General features: G+C 47.6%; 1 protein-coding gene across 1 annotated transcript in view; it reads left to right on the top strand.

Moving 5' to 3' along the window:
• The first annotated feature begins 609 nt into the window (after positions 1-609).
• The window catches only part of EEPD1 (endonuclease/exonuclease/phosphatase family domain containing 1), a 109,632-nt gene continuing 90,298 nt past the window's right edge, over positions 610-19,943 (top strand). The window contains exons 1-2 of the mRNA XM_077856209.1: positions 610-995; positions 1,427-2,506. Coding sequence (XP_077712335.1) covers positions 1,629-2,506 — 878 coding nt within the window. The 5' untranslated portion in view covers positions 610-995; positions 1,427-1,628. The remainder of the gene's footprint in view (positions 996-1,426; positions 2,507-19,943) is intronic.

Below are 19,943 nucleotides of genomic sequence, written 5' to 3'. Positions count from 1 at the left end.
ACTCGCGAGCCGCAGGGCCTGGGGCAACCTCGGTGTGACCCGCCGCGGCAGCCGGAGCATCGGCCCCGCCCACTCAGGTCCTAAATCCCGCCTCCGCGCCCCGCGGCCCCGCCCCTCCCGCCCTGGCCCCGCCCCCGCGCTCCCGCATTCCTTCTCCACCCCCACGCGCTCCGGCCACCCCCCGGGTAGCGGGGCCCCGCCCCCCGCGTGCCGGCCCCGCCCCCGCGCCCCTTGGCCCCCGCCCCTCCCGCCCTGGCCCCGCCCCCGCGCTCCCGCATTCCTTCCCCACCCCCGGGTAGCAGGGCCACGCCCCCCGCCCTCCCGGCCCCGCCCCCGCCCTCCCGGCCCCGCCCCCACCCTCCCCGGGCCCCGCCCCCGCGCCCCGTGGCCCCGCCCCCGCGCTCCCGCATTCCTTCCCCGCCCCCGCCCCCCGCGCCCCGCGGCCCCGCCCCCGCCCTCCCGGGCCCCGCCCCAGCGCGCTCGGGCTCCGCGCTCCCGGGCTCGGGTCGGCGCCGGGCCCCGCCCCCACGTTCCCCGGGAGTCCCGGGAGGAGTTGCCGCGCGCGGGGGAGGCGTGGCCGTGGTGCCGGCGGAGGCGCGGGCGGCGCGGCCAGGACTTTGGCTCCGACACGGACGCCGAGCTGGAGCCGGGGCTCGGGTGCTGGGCGCCGACGCGGTCCTGGCGGATCCCGCGCCCGACTCGGGCGCAGGACTTTTCGCCTCGATCCACGCAGCTGCGGCGACGCCGCAGGTCCTGGTGCAGCCTCGGGACTCGCCGCCGCCGCCTCCGCGCCGCGCTGCAGCCCCCGCCGGCTCCGGAGAGCGGCTCCGAGAGTTTCTCCCGAGGAAGGAGCCGCGGACGCGCGTCCCCGGGGGCCCCGCCGCCGACCCGCACGCGCGGGCACCAGCCCCGGAGGCGGGGGGCCCGCGGGTCCTGGGCTGGGCTCAGGCTCCGGAGCCGCAGGTGGAAGGACGCCCCGGGGGAGCCGCGGAGAGGTGGGGCGCGGGGACCGGCGGCGGGTCTGGCGGGGTCAAGCCCCTCTCGGTACCTGCACGGGTCGGGACGGGCCTCCCAAGTTGCAGGTGGCGCCGAGGGTCAGGAGGAGGGGTGGGCGTGGGAGCTGCGCCCGGGGGGGGGGGGCGACCTGGGGGGGGACGGCCGCATCGCCGCGAGAGGTGAGAGAGGCCGGACCGGAGACGGGGCTGCCGAGGTCTCTTTCCAAGAGAAGCGGCTCGGAGCGCTTTTGGGGGCGTCATGTGACAGAAGCCGGAGCTCTGCAGGGGAGAATCCATGCGGGCCGGCCTGGCTGTGTGTGTGCAGGAGTTCACGGACTCCTGGCTGCGAACTCCTGCTCTGGCTAGGGAGTGCTAATGCAAACTGATCAACTGATCCAATCGATTTGTGTGTTTATTAATTTGTTTTCCAGGTGGCCAGGTGAAAGGCGCTTTGGGACACCCTGGGCATGGAGATTTAGTGTTTGTCTTTGGTGACCGTTTGGTTCCCTGCATCCTGCGCGCCCCCTCCCTCCTTCCGGGCCAGTAAAGGTCCGTCGGGCTTCCCCGCCTCGCCAGGCCAGGGGTTCGGTTCTCCGCGGCGGCGAGGCCTTCCCGGGCCCGAGGCCCGCCGGCATGGGGAGCACGCTGGGCTGCCACCGCTCCATACCGCGGGACCCCTCGGACCTGTCGCATAACCGCAAGTTCAGCGCGGCCTGCAACTTCAGCAACATCCTGGTGAACCAGGAGCGGCTCAACATCAACACGGCCACCGAGGAGGAGCTGATGACCCTGCCCGGCGTGACCCGCGCCGTGGCACGCAGCATCGTGGAGTACCGCGAGTACATCGGTGGCTTCAAGAAGGTGGAGGACCTGGCGCTGGTCAGCGGCGTGGGCGCCACCAAACTGGAGCAGGTCAAGTTTGAGATCTGCGTGAGCAGCAAGGGCAGCTCTGCGCAGCACTCGCCCAGCTCCCTGCGGCGGGACCTGCTGGCCGAGCAGCAGCCTCACCACCTCGCCACCGCCGTGCCGCTCACGCCGCGTGTCAACATCAACACGGCCACCCCGGCGCAGCTCATGAGCATTCGAGGCCTCACGGAGAAGATGGCTGTCAGCATCGTGGACTACCGCCGCGAGCACGGGCCCTTCCGCAGCGTGGAGGACCTGGTGAGGATGGGCGGCATCAATGCAGCCTTCCTGGACAGGATCCGACACCAGGTGTTTGCAGAGCGGTCCAGGCCCCCGTCCACGCACACCAACGGGGGCCTGACCTTCACCGCCAAGCCTCACCCCAGCCCGACCTCGCTGAGCCTGCAGAGTGAGGACCTGGACCTGCCGCCGGGGGGGCCCACCCAGATTATCTCCACCCGCCCTTCCGTAGAGGCCTTTGGAGGCACGAGGGATGGGCGGCCCGTGCTGAGGCTGGCCACCTGGAATGTGCAGGGCTGCTCAGTGGAGAAGGCCAACAACCCCGGGGTGCGAGAAGTGGTGTGCATGACACTCCTGGAAAACAGGTGAGGACAGGAGCCCACCGGGGGTGTTGGCTGCAAAGGCAGTTCTTGCACGGCCTCATCTGCGCATGCAAACGAGTGGGCTTTTAATCGGGGGTAGGGAGGGGGCAAGATTATTTAAGCAGTGTTCTTGAGGCCCCAGCTAATATTGTCACCTGTGGCTGAGCTCTCCTGCTTCAGAATTTCCTGAATTCTGAAGCCATTGGGGCTCGTGGCCCGTATCTTGAACGTGGCATATCTGAGATCAGTTCATAATTTGGGGGTATGTGGAGATTATGTTGGTGTTATTGCTTTGGAGATCGTTGTTTGACTCAGAAGACTTCATGCGGTTTATATCAGATCAGGCGTGCAGAGTCTGGGAACTCTTGCACAATTCTGCACATGAGAAAGAGCTAGTTGGATTTTTTTTTTTTTTTAATGAGAGGGAAAGTCACATTTGTTTCACCAAATATGCCTATTTGTATGCACAAAATCATCTGAAAGGCCAGGTATTTGCAAACACATACACTGTGTATATTCACCAAAATGCTGTGAATGAATCACTCCTCATTCTTTTTCCTTATTTAGCCTGAAGTTGGTGTTCAGGTCCACAATTGCAGCCCCAAATGTATGTAACCTCTCGTGTCCTGTAGCCAGGAAGGGTCAGGCTGACATGTGGTGAATATTGGCCAGATTTTCCCATCTGAACCACAGGGGAAGGAAGGGCTCCTGACTTGTAGGAAGGGCTCTTATCTCAGCATGTTTACATTATGCACAACACTGCTCTCTGTAGGAACTTCTGTTGACCGCCCCCCCCCCCCATAAAACAAAACAATATTATTGTAGCAGTAACTCCTGCTGTTAGTAAAACAGTGTAGTATATAATGCAATCAGCTTTGGGAAGGAAAGAAGTCTTTATAGTGGTCTCTTCTGGGTCAGAAATCCTCTGATCCTGGTCTTGAGGGACTGTGCTATGCCACCTGCCAGAGCTGGAGTGTGTGTGCGGCCACTAGCTACTTTCCTTTGCACTGGGCTGTCGGTGAGCCTGGCGGGGCAGCCGGCTAGTGACCTGAAGTGAGTTCTCCGCGGACAGTCACGGTGCACTGTGGCAGAGCATCAGGATAAATTAGTGAGGAATAAACCAGGTCACACCGTTTCTCTGGCTCTGTCCCGTGGCACACTGTCATCACAGGTCAGAGCACTGGACCGGGGGAGCTCCTGGGCACTCCTCCTGTGCTGCGGTGTCCTCTGTTTTGCGCTGTAACTCACTCCTTTTGCAAAATCATCTTGTATACAGGTGAGAACTAGACTGAGCACTCGGTGGTATTTATCCAGAATGGCTTAATAATTGCTCTCTTCATCCATAGCAGCATAGGTGCATGTATGGGAGAGGGAAGGGAGGGGGAGGAGAGATGGCTGTTTAATTCCTATTCCTGAGTTTTCTTAAGGCTTAATTTGGGGGGCAAGGGGGATGAATCAGGATCTGAAGTTGCCCCAGGGGGGAACAGCAGACCGGCCGCTCTTGCCCATTTACTGTGACAGTGATTTTTCAAGTGTGGTGTCTGGACCAGCATCAGCATCAGCTACTGACTTAGAGACCCTGGGTCTCTGTGTTTTCATGCATTCTCTGGGTGGTTCCAATACACACTGAAGTTTGAGCCCCATTGTACTGTGTATTGGGCAATCAGCTGTCCCTGTGGCTTGCTCTGTAAAGCACCTTCTCCTGTACTGGCTTTTCTGACAGGATCCATGAATCCATGCAGAGCTTTCCAGGTACTATGTTTTCTTTGGTTCTTCTGATCATCTCTGTGGTTGTTCAACCTCATGATGCTCTTTCTGGCCAGAGTTCGAGGGATGTATTCCACTTCTAGGGTAGATGAATGTGAAGGGTAGGAAACGGGAGAAAGGGCAGGGCACAGTTGGCCTCAGAGCAGGTTCAGCTCTGCAGTGTAGACTTGGGTCAGCCAAGGGCAGGCTGAGAAAAGCACTAGCGACTCCTGTCCAGCACGGAGTTAGGATTTGTCTTGGTGTTTCTTTTTTGGATTTCCTGGAGGGATGATGATTTGTTGAAGACATTTAACTCTGGCGAGAGTGCTAGAAGAACTTACCTGGACCTAGTAGGATGTAGAAGGGAACACCTGTAAGTAACCAGGAATGTGACCTATGTCCCTATCACATTTCTCACCCTTGGCCACGTGTGTTGTCCTGTGGGTTGGTGGTTTCTTTTGCCTGTTCACAATGTGCTCAGAGTGTTCTAGGACTCCTAGCATCTTATTAGGGTCTGGTAAACATACAGTAATAGGCTTAGGGCTTGATCCCCTGTCAAGCTGGAGCAGATCCATTTGTCTGTGTGACTGTCCTTGGGCACCAAAAGATGGCTGGCTGTTACACAGTGGGTCACATGTCCCCAGAACGACAGTGCACATTCTCCGAGAGCTGTGTGTTCATCCTGATTCACAAACATCTCTCGCATTCCAATTGATCCCCTTATTAGTAAGAGGAAATACATTTAGTTTGAGCAAGAATGGATGCTGGTAATTTTCTAGGCGGTTCTTATTTTTGTACATGTGTGTTTATCATCCAAGTATCCTTCATACTTTCTAATACTTCCATATGCATTTGGTTTCCGCATTAACCCGGGAAGTAGGTAATGCTTGTTCTTATTAATGATTCTGCATCTCTGGGCGAGGAAACTAAAACTAAAGACGTTAAATAATTTGTCCTGTAGCTCATTAGAGACTCAGCTGGGAATAGGACCCAGACCTTCTGACTTTAATCCCATGCTCTTTGCGAGCATGCAGTGTTCTGTAAGCAAGCCACCTTCATCCTACCTCTTGTTCAGGCATCCGACCCTCTGCCCAATCAAGGGCACTGGCCAGTTTGTGTGCTAGTCACATTTAAGAAAATAAATCCACTGTAAAGGCCTTTTAATGGATGCCTTGACTCCACCTTTTCTGTGTAAATTCGGTGAAATTCCTTAACCTTTCCAAGTCTCAGTTTTTCCATCTGTTAAATGTAACTAATGAAAGGAAGAAAAAAACCCTTCAAAAAAAGAAATACTTCTTTTGTAAAAGGAAGAGCTGGCTCTTTATTTTCCTTTCTGTGGGTTTGCTTTAGTAGGTATGTTTTCTTAGCCTAAAGGGTGCCAGTGTGGGACTCTAATGGTTAGAGTCCTTTCTCGCCCTGAGATGCTGCTGGGTAGACCAGCGTGTGTGAGCTACAAGAAACGGTGTTTTGCATGAAGACCGAGGTAGGACAGCAGAAAACTAGATAATCCTATGAGCACCAGGAGCCTTCAAGGACATCACCCTGTGGCACAGAGCTGACGAGTTTCATCAGATTCCTTTGCCAAGCCTCAGTCTTGGGCAATGTTACTCCTTGTTCAGTGTTTATGGAGCAAGACAAAAAGAGGAATGCTTCTGCTAAACATCCTTGCAAAATTTGGTGACAGCCCACATATGGAATGAAGATTAATTTTTAATTTTCGGTTTTTGCTGAGTAGTTGTTCTATTTTGAAAAGTCCCTTTGGTTTATGGAAGAATAAGCCCCAGTGGAGCTGACTTTGACAATCTCCAAAAAAATAAATAAATAAAGAGGTTTAATATCCCACTCGCACATTTTCCCCATGGCCTCTTTCAGAAGGGAACGTGTCGAAGTCTTTGGCCTTATAATGATCTCAATCTGTTTTCTTGCTACATGTCTGTCAGCAGTATCAAAGCACAAGGTGAATTAGTGCCTGGCAATGCACACTGATTGTGAGAAATGGGATTTTAGTTGATCAGACTTGATTAGTAGGATCAATGTAGACACAAGCTATCTTGTTGTTTGATTCATCCATTGAAAAATCCATGTTGAGTAGCTGCTGTGTACATGTGTATGCTAAATCCAGGAGTCAGCCTGGCCTGTTATTTAACTTAAGTAAACGTGAATCAGCTTGTGTGGCTCAACCTCAAAATAGTCTGAGAAACCCAGATTTTCAGGAGCGGGGGTGGGGGGGTGGCGGGGGAGTCACTGAGTGTGATTGATTTCTGGTTGTATTTTTCCCATATGAATAATGAATTTATCTTGGGAGACTGAACGGTGGGTAGATGCAGCCAGACATAACATCTAAGGCAAAACGGCCAGCAGCCCTCTTAAAGTAGAAATTACGAAAACTGTTTTGACTGTGGAAACTGAGGCTCAGAGAGATGAAATGGCATCTATGTGGCCTTCAGAAATGTAGATTGGAGTCAGGATCTGGAGCCAGGCTTTGTCTGATTTTAGAGGGGGAGTGGAAGTGTCTCTTCCCAAACACCGTGTCCTTTGACTGACCCTTGGCCCACCTGCTGTTCCCTCCCTGTCTTGGGTCTTAGCTGGCCAGGCATCAGGGCTTCACCCAGACTCCTTGGGCTAAGGCAGGCCCCTGGAGGCCTCTGCTCCTTTCCTGTTTTTCTTCCTCTGAAGGACAGGGCTTATGGTCAGAGGTAGAGCAATCCAGAAGGTGTCAGGGCCTCTCCACCCGGCCCCTCAAATGTGAGTCTATGACCTTGGCTCATCTCCAAGGTAGAGTTCCGGTTTTGTGAGCCAAGGAGCTCTGGGTGGTTTCCAGAGAGAAAGGTGGTCGGTAATAAGACTTCTGTGGATTAATAAGAGAAGATAGTGTGAATGGAGGGAAGTCCTGGTGTGTGCACAAGGCAGGCTTTTTTTTTTTTTTTTTTTTTTAAACCAAAGGAAAAGATGTTTATCCTACAAGAAAGATGGGCTCATTTGGGATCTGATTTTGGAGGTCTGATAGTATTGTTTCTCCCAGGGGATATTCATTCCTCTATTATATATTCATTCAACAGATATATCTTTTGAACTCTCACTAGGTACTGGGTTCTGTGTCAGACTCCTGATAACGAGACACAGTCCCTCCTATCATATTAGGTGGGGAGATGGACAAGTCAACCCATAACAGTGGTGAATGCTGAGGGGGGATGGAGGTGAGTTGAAGAGAAGCCCGCTGAGGTGGATGTGGGTCAAGGAAGGCCTCAGCTAAAGCTGATGGATGTAAAGGACCCAGGCATAGAAAAAGTGGTGTATAGTGGGGGGTGGGGGAACAGGGGGCAGAGCCAGATGGCTGGGGCCTCTAGGGCTCTTATTTTAGCAGGAGGAGGTCACAGTTGCAAACTTTGATGCAAAAGTTGATGATTTACCTGTTACCAGGCTGTTCTAGCTGCTGGGAGCATTGGAGGGGAGTGCTTGGAGCAGGTCCTGGAAGTTGGGTAGAGGGTACAATTTGAGAAAGTTGAGTAAAGGCTACCAAGGATAGGGAGTGGGGGGAAGGGCGAGTGGGTGGAGGTGAGAGCATCCTTTAGCGGCAAAGACTGGAAAGCCATGCCTGTGTTTTGGGTGCTGTGGGGATTAACCATGTGGATTCCTAGAAGGCAGGAGGTGGTTAAGGAATCCTGGGCTAGCCCACACGCCTCTGCGTTACATTGACATGATGCAACTTGCCGGCCTGACCGCTGCCCTCTCTTCTTGCCTCACTCTGGACGGGTCCACAGTGCCCCTTCTGGACCGGGAGGGTCTGGGTCCATAGTGGTTGGAGGAAGAGGCCTTGTGGTCTATCCTCTGTGCAGACCAGCTGTCTGATGGGGCCACTTTAGTTTTAGTATCAATGGTACGTGTAGCAATGGCATATCTGGGGGGGGGGTTTGGGGTAACTATTTCTATTAAAAGACACTTAAATTTAGTTCATCATTGGTTGAGAGCACCCCCTCCTGACGTCCTCTTCAGGGATGTTAGGGACCCAGGGAAAGCCTACCCTGTCCTCAAGGAGCTCACAATCTGACATAGGGACACATCTGCTGGTACTTAGCCGCGTGCCATGGGCTGTGAGGGAGGAGGTGAAGCTTATGCACAGGGATGTGGTACCTGTCTGCCGGGCTCCCGAGGTGTGTGCAGTCCTCCTGTAGGGGAAGGATAGGACCAGGTCAGGTGGTTGGGAGGGAGCTAATGTGGAGAGGACAGTGGGATCTGAGCGGTAAGAGCAGGGTGAAAGTCAGCAGCCCCCTGCAGTTCCTGACGCTCAGGGGTCCAGGCTGGCTCAGCGCCCAGGCTTATAATCTGAAATATTCAGGCAGGGAGCACAGCAGGTTTCCGTGAACAGTGCCTCACAGTAGAGAATAGTATTGAGGTAGGTGTTATTTGCAGTGTGTTATTTTTATCTCAAAATTACCCTACTTTACAAAAGGTTTTATCTCAGAGTTCCTCAATAATGATCTCTGCCAATAACAAAATGATGCATTTCACTAAAATTTGATGTGAGGGTAGTGAGGGTAGTGATGTATAGTTGAGTGGAAATTTCACACCAGTGACAGCTGGTGTCAAAACATCCAGCAGGTGCCACAGAAATGCCCCCCTCTACCTCTAGGCATGTAGTCCTCAGCAAATTTTTAGGAACCTCAAAAGCTGCCTGACCCTGTTGCTGTGACCATATGCAGGCATGGTCCGGCCAGCAGCTCTTATTGTAATATTTTGATTGGCAGCTGCCAAACAGCTGGAGAGGAACCCTGGGGAGGTATACTCAGAGTAAATGTTTCATTGTAAAGAAAAGTCTTGAATTCTTCTACCAAACTGCTGGATAAAGAAACCCTTGGGTTTTCTTTCCTGAGCAGAGCTGCCTCTACCTATGTTGCTTTGTCATTTGTTTCCAACAGTCCTATTTCCTGCGAATTCTATTTTGGTTCAGCCATTACCTGATTAAGCTGTTAAGCTGGGCCTTCAGTTGTTTTATCTAGAGGCCACTGTAAACTCCCGAAATGCAGTGCCGCAGCCAAGGGAATGTTGTTCATGTTGCCACGTTGAAAGCTGCGTGCATTTGGAGTGCGGTTTTGTCATGTTCCAGGGATCTGAATCCTGTTTGCTCGCCCAAAAGTTGCTAGATGAAAGCCGTACTTGGTCTTTCTTAGCTTGTGCTAAAAGCACAGTGTCTTTTGAAGCAGGAGGTCTCGGATGGATTGTTGTTTTTTAAAAAATACTGATCTAAAAAAAATACTGATATAATACTCTGTAAGGAAAAAAAATAAACCAACTTCTTTAGAATGTATTTTTGATAAGCAAATTCAGCCTGACTTATAATGTTTTGCAGTCTTCATTTTCTTAGACGACGAAAAAGTAAACATTCTGCTGGCCTTGAAGTAGCAATGATTGGCATTGGGCTGTGGACTCATCTGCCAGTAGACTCAGGGCTCTGGCCTTCCTTGCTCGGTGGGCAGCCTCTGCAGTGTCTGGCCACTGCGTTGCTTTACTGATCAGTTCTTTACAAAGTGGCTCCCATTCATTTTTAATTTGAAGACCCATTTAAAAAAAAAAACAGCAAAATACTGCAGGTCGCTCCCACCACCCAGTGGTGGTTGTATTTTCAGTGTCCTCGTGGAGAAAGTAGTTGTACTAAAAACAGAAATAATGGCAGTTAACATTGATCATTCCTGCAGCCGAGGCCCAGAGCCCAGTCGCTTCACAAGTGGGCATCACCATTAGCCCGCTGGTACAGCTACAGAGAGATGGCTCAGAGAAGCTGAGTAATTTTCCCCAAGGTCACACAGCTTTTAAGTGGTGGAGCTTGGACTATGTAGCCCAAGCAATTAAACCCCAAAGTTTGATGATAAAAGCTACTCTGAGCTCACTCATGCTCTTCCATGTGCTTGTCTTTATTCACCGCCCTAGCCTGCATACCTGCGACTGGACTAGATGTTCTCCTAACAACTTGGTTTGAGTTCCCTAGGTCATGATCTTTCATAAGTATGCGGATCTATAATGATATCTGTGGGTGTATCTCGTCCTTGTTTCTTCAGAGTGGAGCGAGGATATCTGCAACGTCGTCTGAGTGCAAGATACTATATTTTTACAACTTGTCAGTCTTTTACAATGGTCTTGCCCACACCTATTAAGACAACAGTTTCTTTAAATAACTTGCTTTTATAGAAACTTCTCAAGAATTTTTCTCAGTTTTCTTCAAAAAACTACTTCTGTTTCTGCTCACATTCCTATTTCATCTGTTGAGGTTACATTCCAGGAGACCACGGTAGCATGTACAACTGACATAAACAAATCCGGGAACAGATACAGCTGACCCTGGGTAAGCACATGATGGACAGCTGATCTGTTCAGGAGGACTCTGTGTACCATGGGCATCCATCCCTCTGCGTGTTTTCTGAAGGGACTGAGGATAGTCTTCTGGGTCCCCGAGTAGAGGTTGGTTAGGAGAACATCTATGGTGTCTTGAAAAATGCTGGTATCTGGGCACCTGGGCCCAAATAATATTATTTATAGAGTCTAAGGACAATATTTGCCGTATATGTGTATTGCAGACCTCTGGCGGTAACAGCAGACTGTTACCGACCCACTATTATTTTCTCTAGAAGATTGACTCAAAAATTATAACCAATTATAAGGTCAGGGCTCACTGTCCCAAAACCCAACTACCCCCCCCCCAAATATCCTGCAACTTTTAGAAATAAAAGAGGTGAAGAAGTAATGAGCTTTTTGTTGTTGTTTACTTGTTTGAGTTAAGACCTATCTTAGGCAGCATTTTCTCCAGTAACATAGATGGGCTGCGTATGACATTCGTGAATAACAGTAAACTGGGAGGGATTTAAGCAAGTGGACTGGACTAGGGAAAGTACCTTATAAAGTACCTCCCCAAGTGTGTCACTCTGCACCTTCTTTTTTAACTGTTCCAAATTCAGTTTTCAGGTTTGATTTTTCGTTAATGTTGAATCCATGTCCATATGAAACTATACCGGAGACCATTGTATTCAGCATGTACACACATGCTCAACTCAGTTAAATGCTGGGCAAGACTGTTTGAGGTTGATTTGTGGTCTTCAATGATGTGACTGTTATCCAACATTACTAATAAACCAACATTTCTAATAAAAATGCAACTAGTTAAATACTGTTACCAGTTTTGACATAGAAATAGAAGATGCTGCTATCTTTTAAACTTTGGGGTAAATTTAATTAAAGAGCTTCTGAGATTATAAGATGTTTGTTTAAAATGTTACCATTTACAACTATTTATCAAATCTATGAAAACCAGGCATTTCTTGTCCCTGATCTACCAAACTAGATGATGGGAACTCCCCTCTACATGCTAGATAGGATCCTGCCCGATTCATAGGCTGATTAACAAAACCAAATAGATCTTTGGGGGAAAAAAGAGTTAAACAATATGGAGACCAAGAGATGATTGTAAGATCACCCATAACCACTGATTTCAAATGCAATGCTTGCGTTCATCAAACAGCTGTGGTATTCTTATTTATTGATTGTACCTAGTAAAGGTTACATATTTAAATATATACACTTCTTCTAAAACATAAAAGTCTCTTCCATTCCTTAGGTTATTTCTAGAGAGGGAAAATGATCACTATATCTGCCAAATGCCTTTCAATTCCAAGAAGGAAAAGCAATTGCTCCCACGGATAAGATGTGTCTTGTTTGCTACAGCTGTCCTAACAAAGTGCCGCAGACTTGGTGACCTAAAGAACAGAAATTAATTTTCTCACACTTCTGGAGGCTGTAGGTCCAAAACTGAGGTGTTGACAGGGTTTTTGTTTGTTAGTTTTATTTGTTTTCCTGAGGCCTTTCTCCTTGGCTTGTAGAGGACCATCTTCTCACTGTGTTTCAAATGGTTATCCTTCAGTACCTGTGTATATCCAGATTTCCTTTTCTTCTTCTTCTTTTTCTCTTTCTTTCTTCTTTTCTTTTCTTTTTTTTCTTTTTTTTGAAGTAGGCTCCACACCCAGGAGCCTAACACAGGGCTCAAACTCATGACCATGAGATCAAGACCTGAGCCAAGATCGAGTTGGATGGTTAACTGACTGAGCCACCCAGGTGCCCCAATCAAATTTCCTCTTCTTAAAAGGACACAAGTCATATTGGATTGGAGCCACTCTAATGGGTTTCTTTTACCTTCATTACCTCTTTAGAGACCCTGTCTCCAAATGCAGTCACATTTTGGGGGTTTGGACTTCAGTGTATGGCTTTTGGGGACACAATTCAACCCATAACAAAATGATGTAAGAAAAATCGCCCAGGGATTCCTTCTTGGCTCTTTGTGAAGAATCTGTTTCTCAGGTAAAACCTGGAAAGATGATGATTCAAGATACTTGTTTAACAGTTTAAATGCTAGATAGTCCTAGAGTGACACTCTGCCCGACAAGAGGGAAGCTTTTCTTGCCAGCCACAGTCAGCGTGGACCAGTTCAGGGCTGAGATCCTTGAACTTCTCTCTTTGCAACTTGCCAATCCTTGGTTTTCTTCTGAAATGTAGCAGTCACCCCAAACCTTTTACTCATGCTGCCAAGGCAGTAGTTCCACTTTGCCGAGTTCCTTGCTTGCCCTTGGCTGCAAGTGATGGTGACACACGAGTCTGTCTGCCCTTTAGAATTTAGTGCCCTTTAGAAGTGCTGGGGAAAGGTGAGAATCAGAGGGACCACCATGAAGTCCACTCAAATTCAGCTCTCCTTGCCTTGTATTGGTAAGCACTGTAGCAGCAGGCTCCCCTGTTGGCCTGTGTTCCCCTCCAAAGCCGTCATTCTGTTATAATTGCCTGTGCGATGTCGTCTGCACTCCTAGACTGTAGTACGGCCTACTTTCAACATGATAACACTCAGGGATTTGTGGAAAGAAGAAACCACCACTGACATTTATTGAATGTTTACTTTGCCCCAAGTGCTATTGCTAAGCCTTTTATCTTCACACCATCCCAGTGAGCTAGGTAAAGTATCCCCACCTTACATGTACAGAAACTTATCTTAAAGAATTTAAGTAAACTTGTTCAAGGTCACATGGTTGGTGCACGTGGAGCAAAAAGTCAAACCCAGGAAGAATTACTTGGAGCCCAAAATCTTTTATGATCAAAGGCGGAGAATCCATAAACTTGAAGATTTCCTAGACTTTTTATATCTGAAAAACATGAAAAGCCAAGTTAAATTGGGGAGTACTCCCTGGAGTGGGTCCCAGCCGATACTGAGGAAATCATCCTATTCTATCATCCGGTGAAGTCAGAAATGTGGGGCTTTCGGGGTGCTGGATTTTTAAAATTGCGATATAATTTACATACCATATATTTCACCCTTCTAAAGCGTACAGTTCAGTGGGTTTTGGTATATGCACAAAGTTGTGCAGCCCTCACCACTATTCTAGAACATTTTCATCACCCCAGGAGGAAACTCTATATGCTTTAGCAATCATCTCCCCACCCTCAACCCAACTGCCCCAGCACCTGGCAACCCCCAAGCTACTTTCTGGACATTTCATATAAATGGGATTATATAACGTGGACTTTTCTGTCTGGCTTCTTTTACTTAGCATGTTTCAAGGTTCATTCTCGTCGTGGTATGTGTATTTCTTTTTTTTAATGGCTGAATACTGTTCCATTATATGGATATACCACATTTTTTTATTCATTTGTCAGCTGATGAACAATTGGGTTGTTTCTACTTTCTGGCCATTATGAACAATGCTGCTGTGTACATTCATGTGCAAGTTTTTGTGTGGACATCCGTTTTAATTTCCCTTGGGTATATATGTAGGAGTAGAGTTTCTGAGTCACATGGTAATTCTGTGTTTAACATTTTGAGGAACTACTAGACTGTTTTCCAGATTGGCTGCACCATTTTACATTCCCCTGAGCAATAGATGAGGTGTCCTATTTCTCCACATCCTCTCTACCATTTGTTATTCCCTTTTTCTCTTTTTCCCTTTTTCTTTTCTTTTTCTCTTTTTAATTATAGCCATACTGGTGGGCATGAAGCAGTATCTCATTGGGGGTTTGAGTTGCATTTCTCTAATGACTAATGACGATATTGAGCATCTTCTCATGTGTTTACTGTCTTTTGTAGATCTTCTTCGGAGAAATGTCTGTGCAGATCTGGGTGGGCTGTTTTCACACCTGTTTCCAAGCTGATAAAATACAAGATATTTTTATGCTAACTCACTCCTTACTCCATATCCTCCCTCTTTCTTGCCCCTTAATCGTGGGGTCATTATGCCGGAACCTAAACTAGAATAATCACTTTGTAATAGGAAAAAGTGCCCACTGTCCTACAGGAACACCCTTCCCCTCCCCACCCCATCTCAGGGGGAACATGGAGAATTCCATTTCGTGCTTCATTATTCTGGCTGGAGCGGTCTGTCAACACTGGACTTTTAACACTGCCCTTGAGAAGTACTGGATGTCTTCTGATTTTTATATTTAAAGTATATGTTTTGGATGGAACTCTAGCACTTTTTATGTACAGCCAAATGTAACATACAGCATGCCAGGATTTGCAATGAGAGGTGAGCTTTGGATGGTTCATGACAATATCTGCACATGACAGGACCCCGCACCAGAACCCTGAAGGAGCACTTTCCATAAGACTCTCACCCATCAGTGCTAGGCCTCACTTCTGTTTGGTTTATTTTTAAAAAGTCTTTTCTTCTTCATCCCCATCCCTATCCATCCCCTTCCATAGGTCCCCAGTGCAAAGTGCTAAATAAATGTCCTTAGACATCTCTTTGAAAAATGGAGTGCTTTCAATCTGCAGAAACCCTGTGTTTTTATGGTTGCCAGCTAGCTCCCTGCTCCTGATGGCTGCTTAGCCACTGGCCGTGTGCAAGGACAGGTACCACGTATACTTGTCCATCCCCAGGTGGTGACACACCATGCTGCCTTGGGTTCCCTGCTACCAGTGAGACCAGCATGTCCTTCACGTACTTTTCAGGCATTTGGATTTCCTCTTTGGGGAACAAGTTTTCTCAACTGTTGCTCATTTTGTAAACTTTAAAATTGCCTTTAAAAATGTTTTCTTATTATTTTTAGTTGTTTGGAAGTTTGTGCATATTCTAGATGCCAATCCCCAGAGATTGCAAAGTTCTTTTCCCAGCCCATCACCCTCTGTTAACTTTGCGTTTGGTGCCCTTCATGCAACAGAAATTCTTCATTTCGATGTGGTCGAGTCTGCCAGTTTCTCTTCTGGCTGCTGCTTCACAAATCCATCCCCAACCCCCTGCACTGAGTTCATACCTACATTTTCCTCTTTGTTTCTATATTTTATAGTTTCCTTTTGCATCTACGTTTTTAGTCTATCTGGAGAATACCTTTGTGTAGGGGTGAGGTGGGGACCACCTACAAACAGGTTATCCTCCCCGCCCAACTTGGGACACCACCCTTACCAGATGGGTACACGCGTCTCATGGTCCATTTGTGTGGGTCTGTTTGTTCCCACATTGTTAATAATACCGTGGTGTCTGGTCGAGTGAGTGTTTGTCCTTTGTGTCTACTTCAAGATTTCCTTAACTGTGTAAATTTTAGAGTCAGTTCAAGTCTCAAACATCCTGTTGGATTTTTTTATTGGAATTGCATGAATTTTACAGATGAAGTTTGAGAAAATTTGACATCATTGCAATGTTAGCTTGCCCTTTCTTTGAACCTCTGTATTTCTTCATTTATGTAATAAGTCTTCTTTTGGAATATTTAATAGATTTTCATATATTTCTCTGTGGAGGTTCTATGTATTGGTTGTTAGGTCAAATCTTTGATACTTTGATTTTTTATTTTTAAAATCTCAAGAGAAGTTCTCTAGTTTTGTTGTCACTCATTCTAGTGGTTAACTATCCTTATGATGACACCACTCTTCCTCTACTTACTATACATCCTTCATTTGTAGTTTAGGCCCATTTTGCTGAATCTTTCCTGGTAGAAGGAAAAACCAGCCAACCAGAACCCCTGTGAGGCTCTTTCTGGATATTTGGAGACCTCCATTCAGTCTCCTTCCACCTTATAGTCTCTCTCTGATTAATGTAACTTCATTTTGCCTTTTTCCATGGTTTGTATTTTTCAAGGATAAATCAATTCTCTGACAAATCAATACTATAGACCTCAGATTGTCCTTTTTTTTTTTTTTAAGTTTCTTTATTTCTTTTAGTAATCGCTACACCCAACATGGGGTTTGGACCCATAACCCTGAGATCTGAAGTCATGCACTCTTCTGACTGAGCCAGCCAGATTGCCTCAGATTGTCCTCCTTGTTTGAGTAGGTATATGAATATGAGTGGACTCAGTGGAAGAACCTAAAGACATGCCACCAGCTTAAACCAAGCCAAAAAAAAAAAAAAAGTAGCGACCCTAAAATATAAATGTTTAAATTCAAAACTAATGTTATTTGTGCAGAACAACTCTAGCAACAGATTGTATTTTATTGTAGGTCAACTTTGAGATCAGGGACCTTGGAATTATCTTTAATAGTTCAAACATCATTTATAGAGTCTCATTTCTTACAAATCTTATTTGCTTCTCACGTGTCCGTGGATTCCTCTCAGTCTGACCACAGACATATGTCTGTACATGCCTCCACCCACAGAGTGTCTGGATATGTGTGAGTTATAAATATACCCATCATTTTAAATAGATCTTTATCTTTAGTGTTAATTGCTTCTTTCTTCTTCCACTTTCTCAGTGAGTAAGTCAAATTGGGAGGACCTGTCTGCAGCTGGCTGTGTACTGCCTTCAAACTAACTATTTGTAAGTTCTTCTCTGTAGTTAGTCTCAGCCAAACCCAATGGTACTTGGCATCTTATTTCATCTAAAAGCAACCCAGGTGAAAATGAGAAATTTCTTTTTCTATAATCAGGTTTCTAAATGGCCCGGGGGCTGCTAAAGTCAACGTCAGGTGCCATGACCTAGGTAGGTTTTTTGTGTAGTGCAAGGCCAGATTGTGTAGTTTTTTTTTGGTGTCCAAGTAGGGGTCTTCAGTTTTGATATGAAACATTTAAAACATACAGAAAAATATAAATAAAACTTGGCAGACTTCCTCCCTCTTATCCATGCATTTTACTTTCTTGAGGGCCTAGAGCCCTTTTATCCCACTGTCATTCCTTTGGATCCCCCACCCCCACCCCATCACCACCACCCTTATGTGCTTGGAATATTTCCTTCCTTACAAGACTTGGTGGGCAGCAGAGTCTACCACCCATGGGGGAAGTTGGAAATACAAAGGCTTGCTTTCCCAGCATCCTTTGCAGTTAGGGTCTGGGTTCTGCAGGCCGGTGAGTTTGTTCTAATCTCTGAGTTGGGAGCCAGTGGTATTGACAGCTCAGAGACATGAAGAGCTCACGCCAGCCATGGGGACAGTTTGCACAGGATCGTGTCCCTGGGACAGCAGAGTGTGGCTGCTGGAGGGTAGTGGTGTCCAAGGGTGGGTGCTGTTGGATGCCTATGCTGCAACATCACGAGTTCGGAATTGTGGCAGTGGGGTGCTCACTCCTCAGTCTTGGGTCCTGTTTGCCCCTTATTCCTGATTGCCCAGTCCTAGCTTCTTAATATCCTTTTAACGAGGTCCTTTTTTGCTTCAGTTGGTTGGTGTTGCTTTCTGTTTCTTGGTCAGGTCAAGAATCCTGACCAATACACTCTGATATATAGGCCCTCACAGTAATTTTAAAATGCTCTGTAGCCAACAAAATCTTTTCTTAAATGAAATTTCAGGAGGAAGCACAGTATGCAAAGCCAATGAAAGGAGAGCCTCTTTGGGTGAAGAGTCTCCACGGTGCAAGCAAGGTTGAAAATCCACAGCCCTGGACCTTTCTTGACGTTAGATCAGTTCCTGCCTCTCTGCCTTTGTTGCCTAAGCCTTGTTTTCTCTGCCATGCAGCTACTGGATGAGCAGAGGGTGGTGCTTGCTAGTGGTTCCTCATCGGTTTGTGTTTCCAGGCCCTCAAGACTCTGGCCTTCTCTTTGATGGCTTTCACCAGGTGGGTGGTTACAAAGCTGGCCCCTGTCCAGACCCTGCACAAGTGTGGATACTTAGATCAAAGGACATTTGTTGCATGTCTTTCTTAGAGTCTTCTTCAAAACACACATCCATTTTTTTTTGAGGTTTTATTTATTCATGAGAGACACAGAGAGAGGCAGAGACACAGGCAGAAGGAGAAGCAGGCTCCCCATGGGGAACCTGATGTGGGACTCGATCCCAGGACTCTGGGATCAGATTGCCTCAGATTGTCCTCCTTATTTGAGTAGGTATATAAATATGAGTGGCAGACACTTAACCACTGAGCCACCCAGGCGCCCCAACACACATCCATTTTTAAGATAAAAAAACCTTAACAGTCAACTGATGAAATTTACCCTCACATATGGAAAAAGGATGTGTTTTAGAGTGGCGCCTCTCAACCTAAGCAATTTTGACTTACAATTTTTTTTTCACTTTGAGGTTATTATAGATCCACATTCTGACATTTGGGACCAGATAATTCTTATTTGTGGGGGCTGGCTTGTGCATTGTGGGGTGTTTACTGACATCCCTGGCCTCTATCCACTAGATGCCGGGAGCACCCTCCTTCTCCAGGTGTGACAACCAAAAATGTCTACAGGCATTCATTGCCAAATTAACGTCTCCTTGGAGGTAAAATCATCTTCTCTAGGCCCATTTGTAAAGAAGGCACAGAGAGCAGTGTGACCGTTGTGGGGACCGGGGCCTAGCCTGGCTGATTTCCCTTGGCTTCAGTAGAAGTGCTGGACCCTAGGGCATGAGCTGGGTAGGGAAGGAGGGAAGCCAGAAGGGTTGAGAGGAAGATCCCTTGGTCTCAACAAGGTTGAAGAAGGAGTGTGGGTGACCTCTAGCAACTGGAGAGCTGGGATGGGGTAGGGGCTGGAACGTGTATGATTTCAGCCATGGAGTGACTGCGTGTGGAGTAGAAGGCACAGTTAGGGAGGTAAGGCCCTAAAATTCCTCTGTACCCCTGACCCCCTTGCTGGGACCACTAAGTAAAGAAGGTACTTGGGAGCCACAGACTGATCCACCTCTCTGGTGATGAGGGTGAGCCTGGGATGTGGAAAGGGCAGGAAGGTTAAGCAAAGGCCCTATGGAAGGAGATTCCCTAAAGAGGACAAAGCAAGGTCTTCCCGTGGGAGGTTGATATACCTGCTGAACTACAGATCACTGCCAGAGCTGCTCAGAGAGAATCTCTTCCCTCCTGTGGTTCAGCGCAGAGCAGAACTCTGGAAGGAAAGAAGAGGTGTAGGGTTCATTATCTCCGGGCCTCATTTTACAATAGGAAAATTGGGTCTTATGGGAGCCTAGTGAATTTGGCAAGTTCTCTTAGGCAATGGCCATTTGAATAAAATTATTTCTGTCCTCCGATGCTGGGAGGTATCAGCTTAACAATAACCCACAACCCTCTGACCAACTACTGGGAGGTATCACTATTATCATTGCAAACGTGTAGGGAAAATATTAGCAGGGTTTGAGACACTCAAGCATTAGTGCTCCTATTTCTATGGGGGAAATAGGAACACATTCCCTTAGTAATGACCTCCCTTAAAATAAACAATGAATTGTGACTGAAATAAGGTATTATTTTTTTGTGTGCAGAGAAACATCTCAAAGAATTGTATTTGACTTTAGATCATGCTGATTTGATCTGTGCTTGACCATATTATAAATACA

This window comes from Canis aureus, chromosome 18 (assembly GCF_053574225.1).
Source record: "Canis aureus isolate CA01 chromosome 18, VMU_Caureus_v.1.0, whole genome shotgun sequence".
NCBI lineage: Eukaryota > Metazoa > Chordata > Mammalia > Carnivora > Canidae > Canis > Canis aureus.
This window is presented reverse-complemented; position numbering and strand designations above follow the sequence as displayed.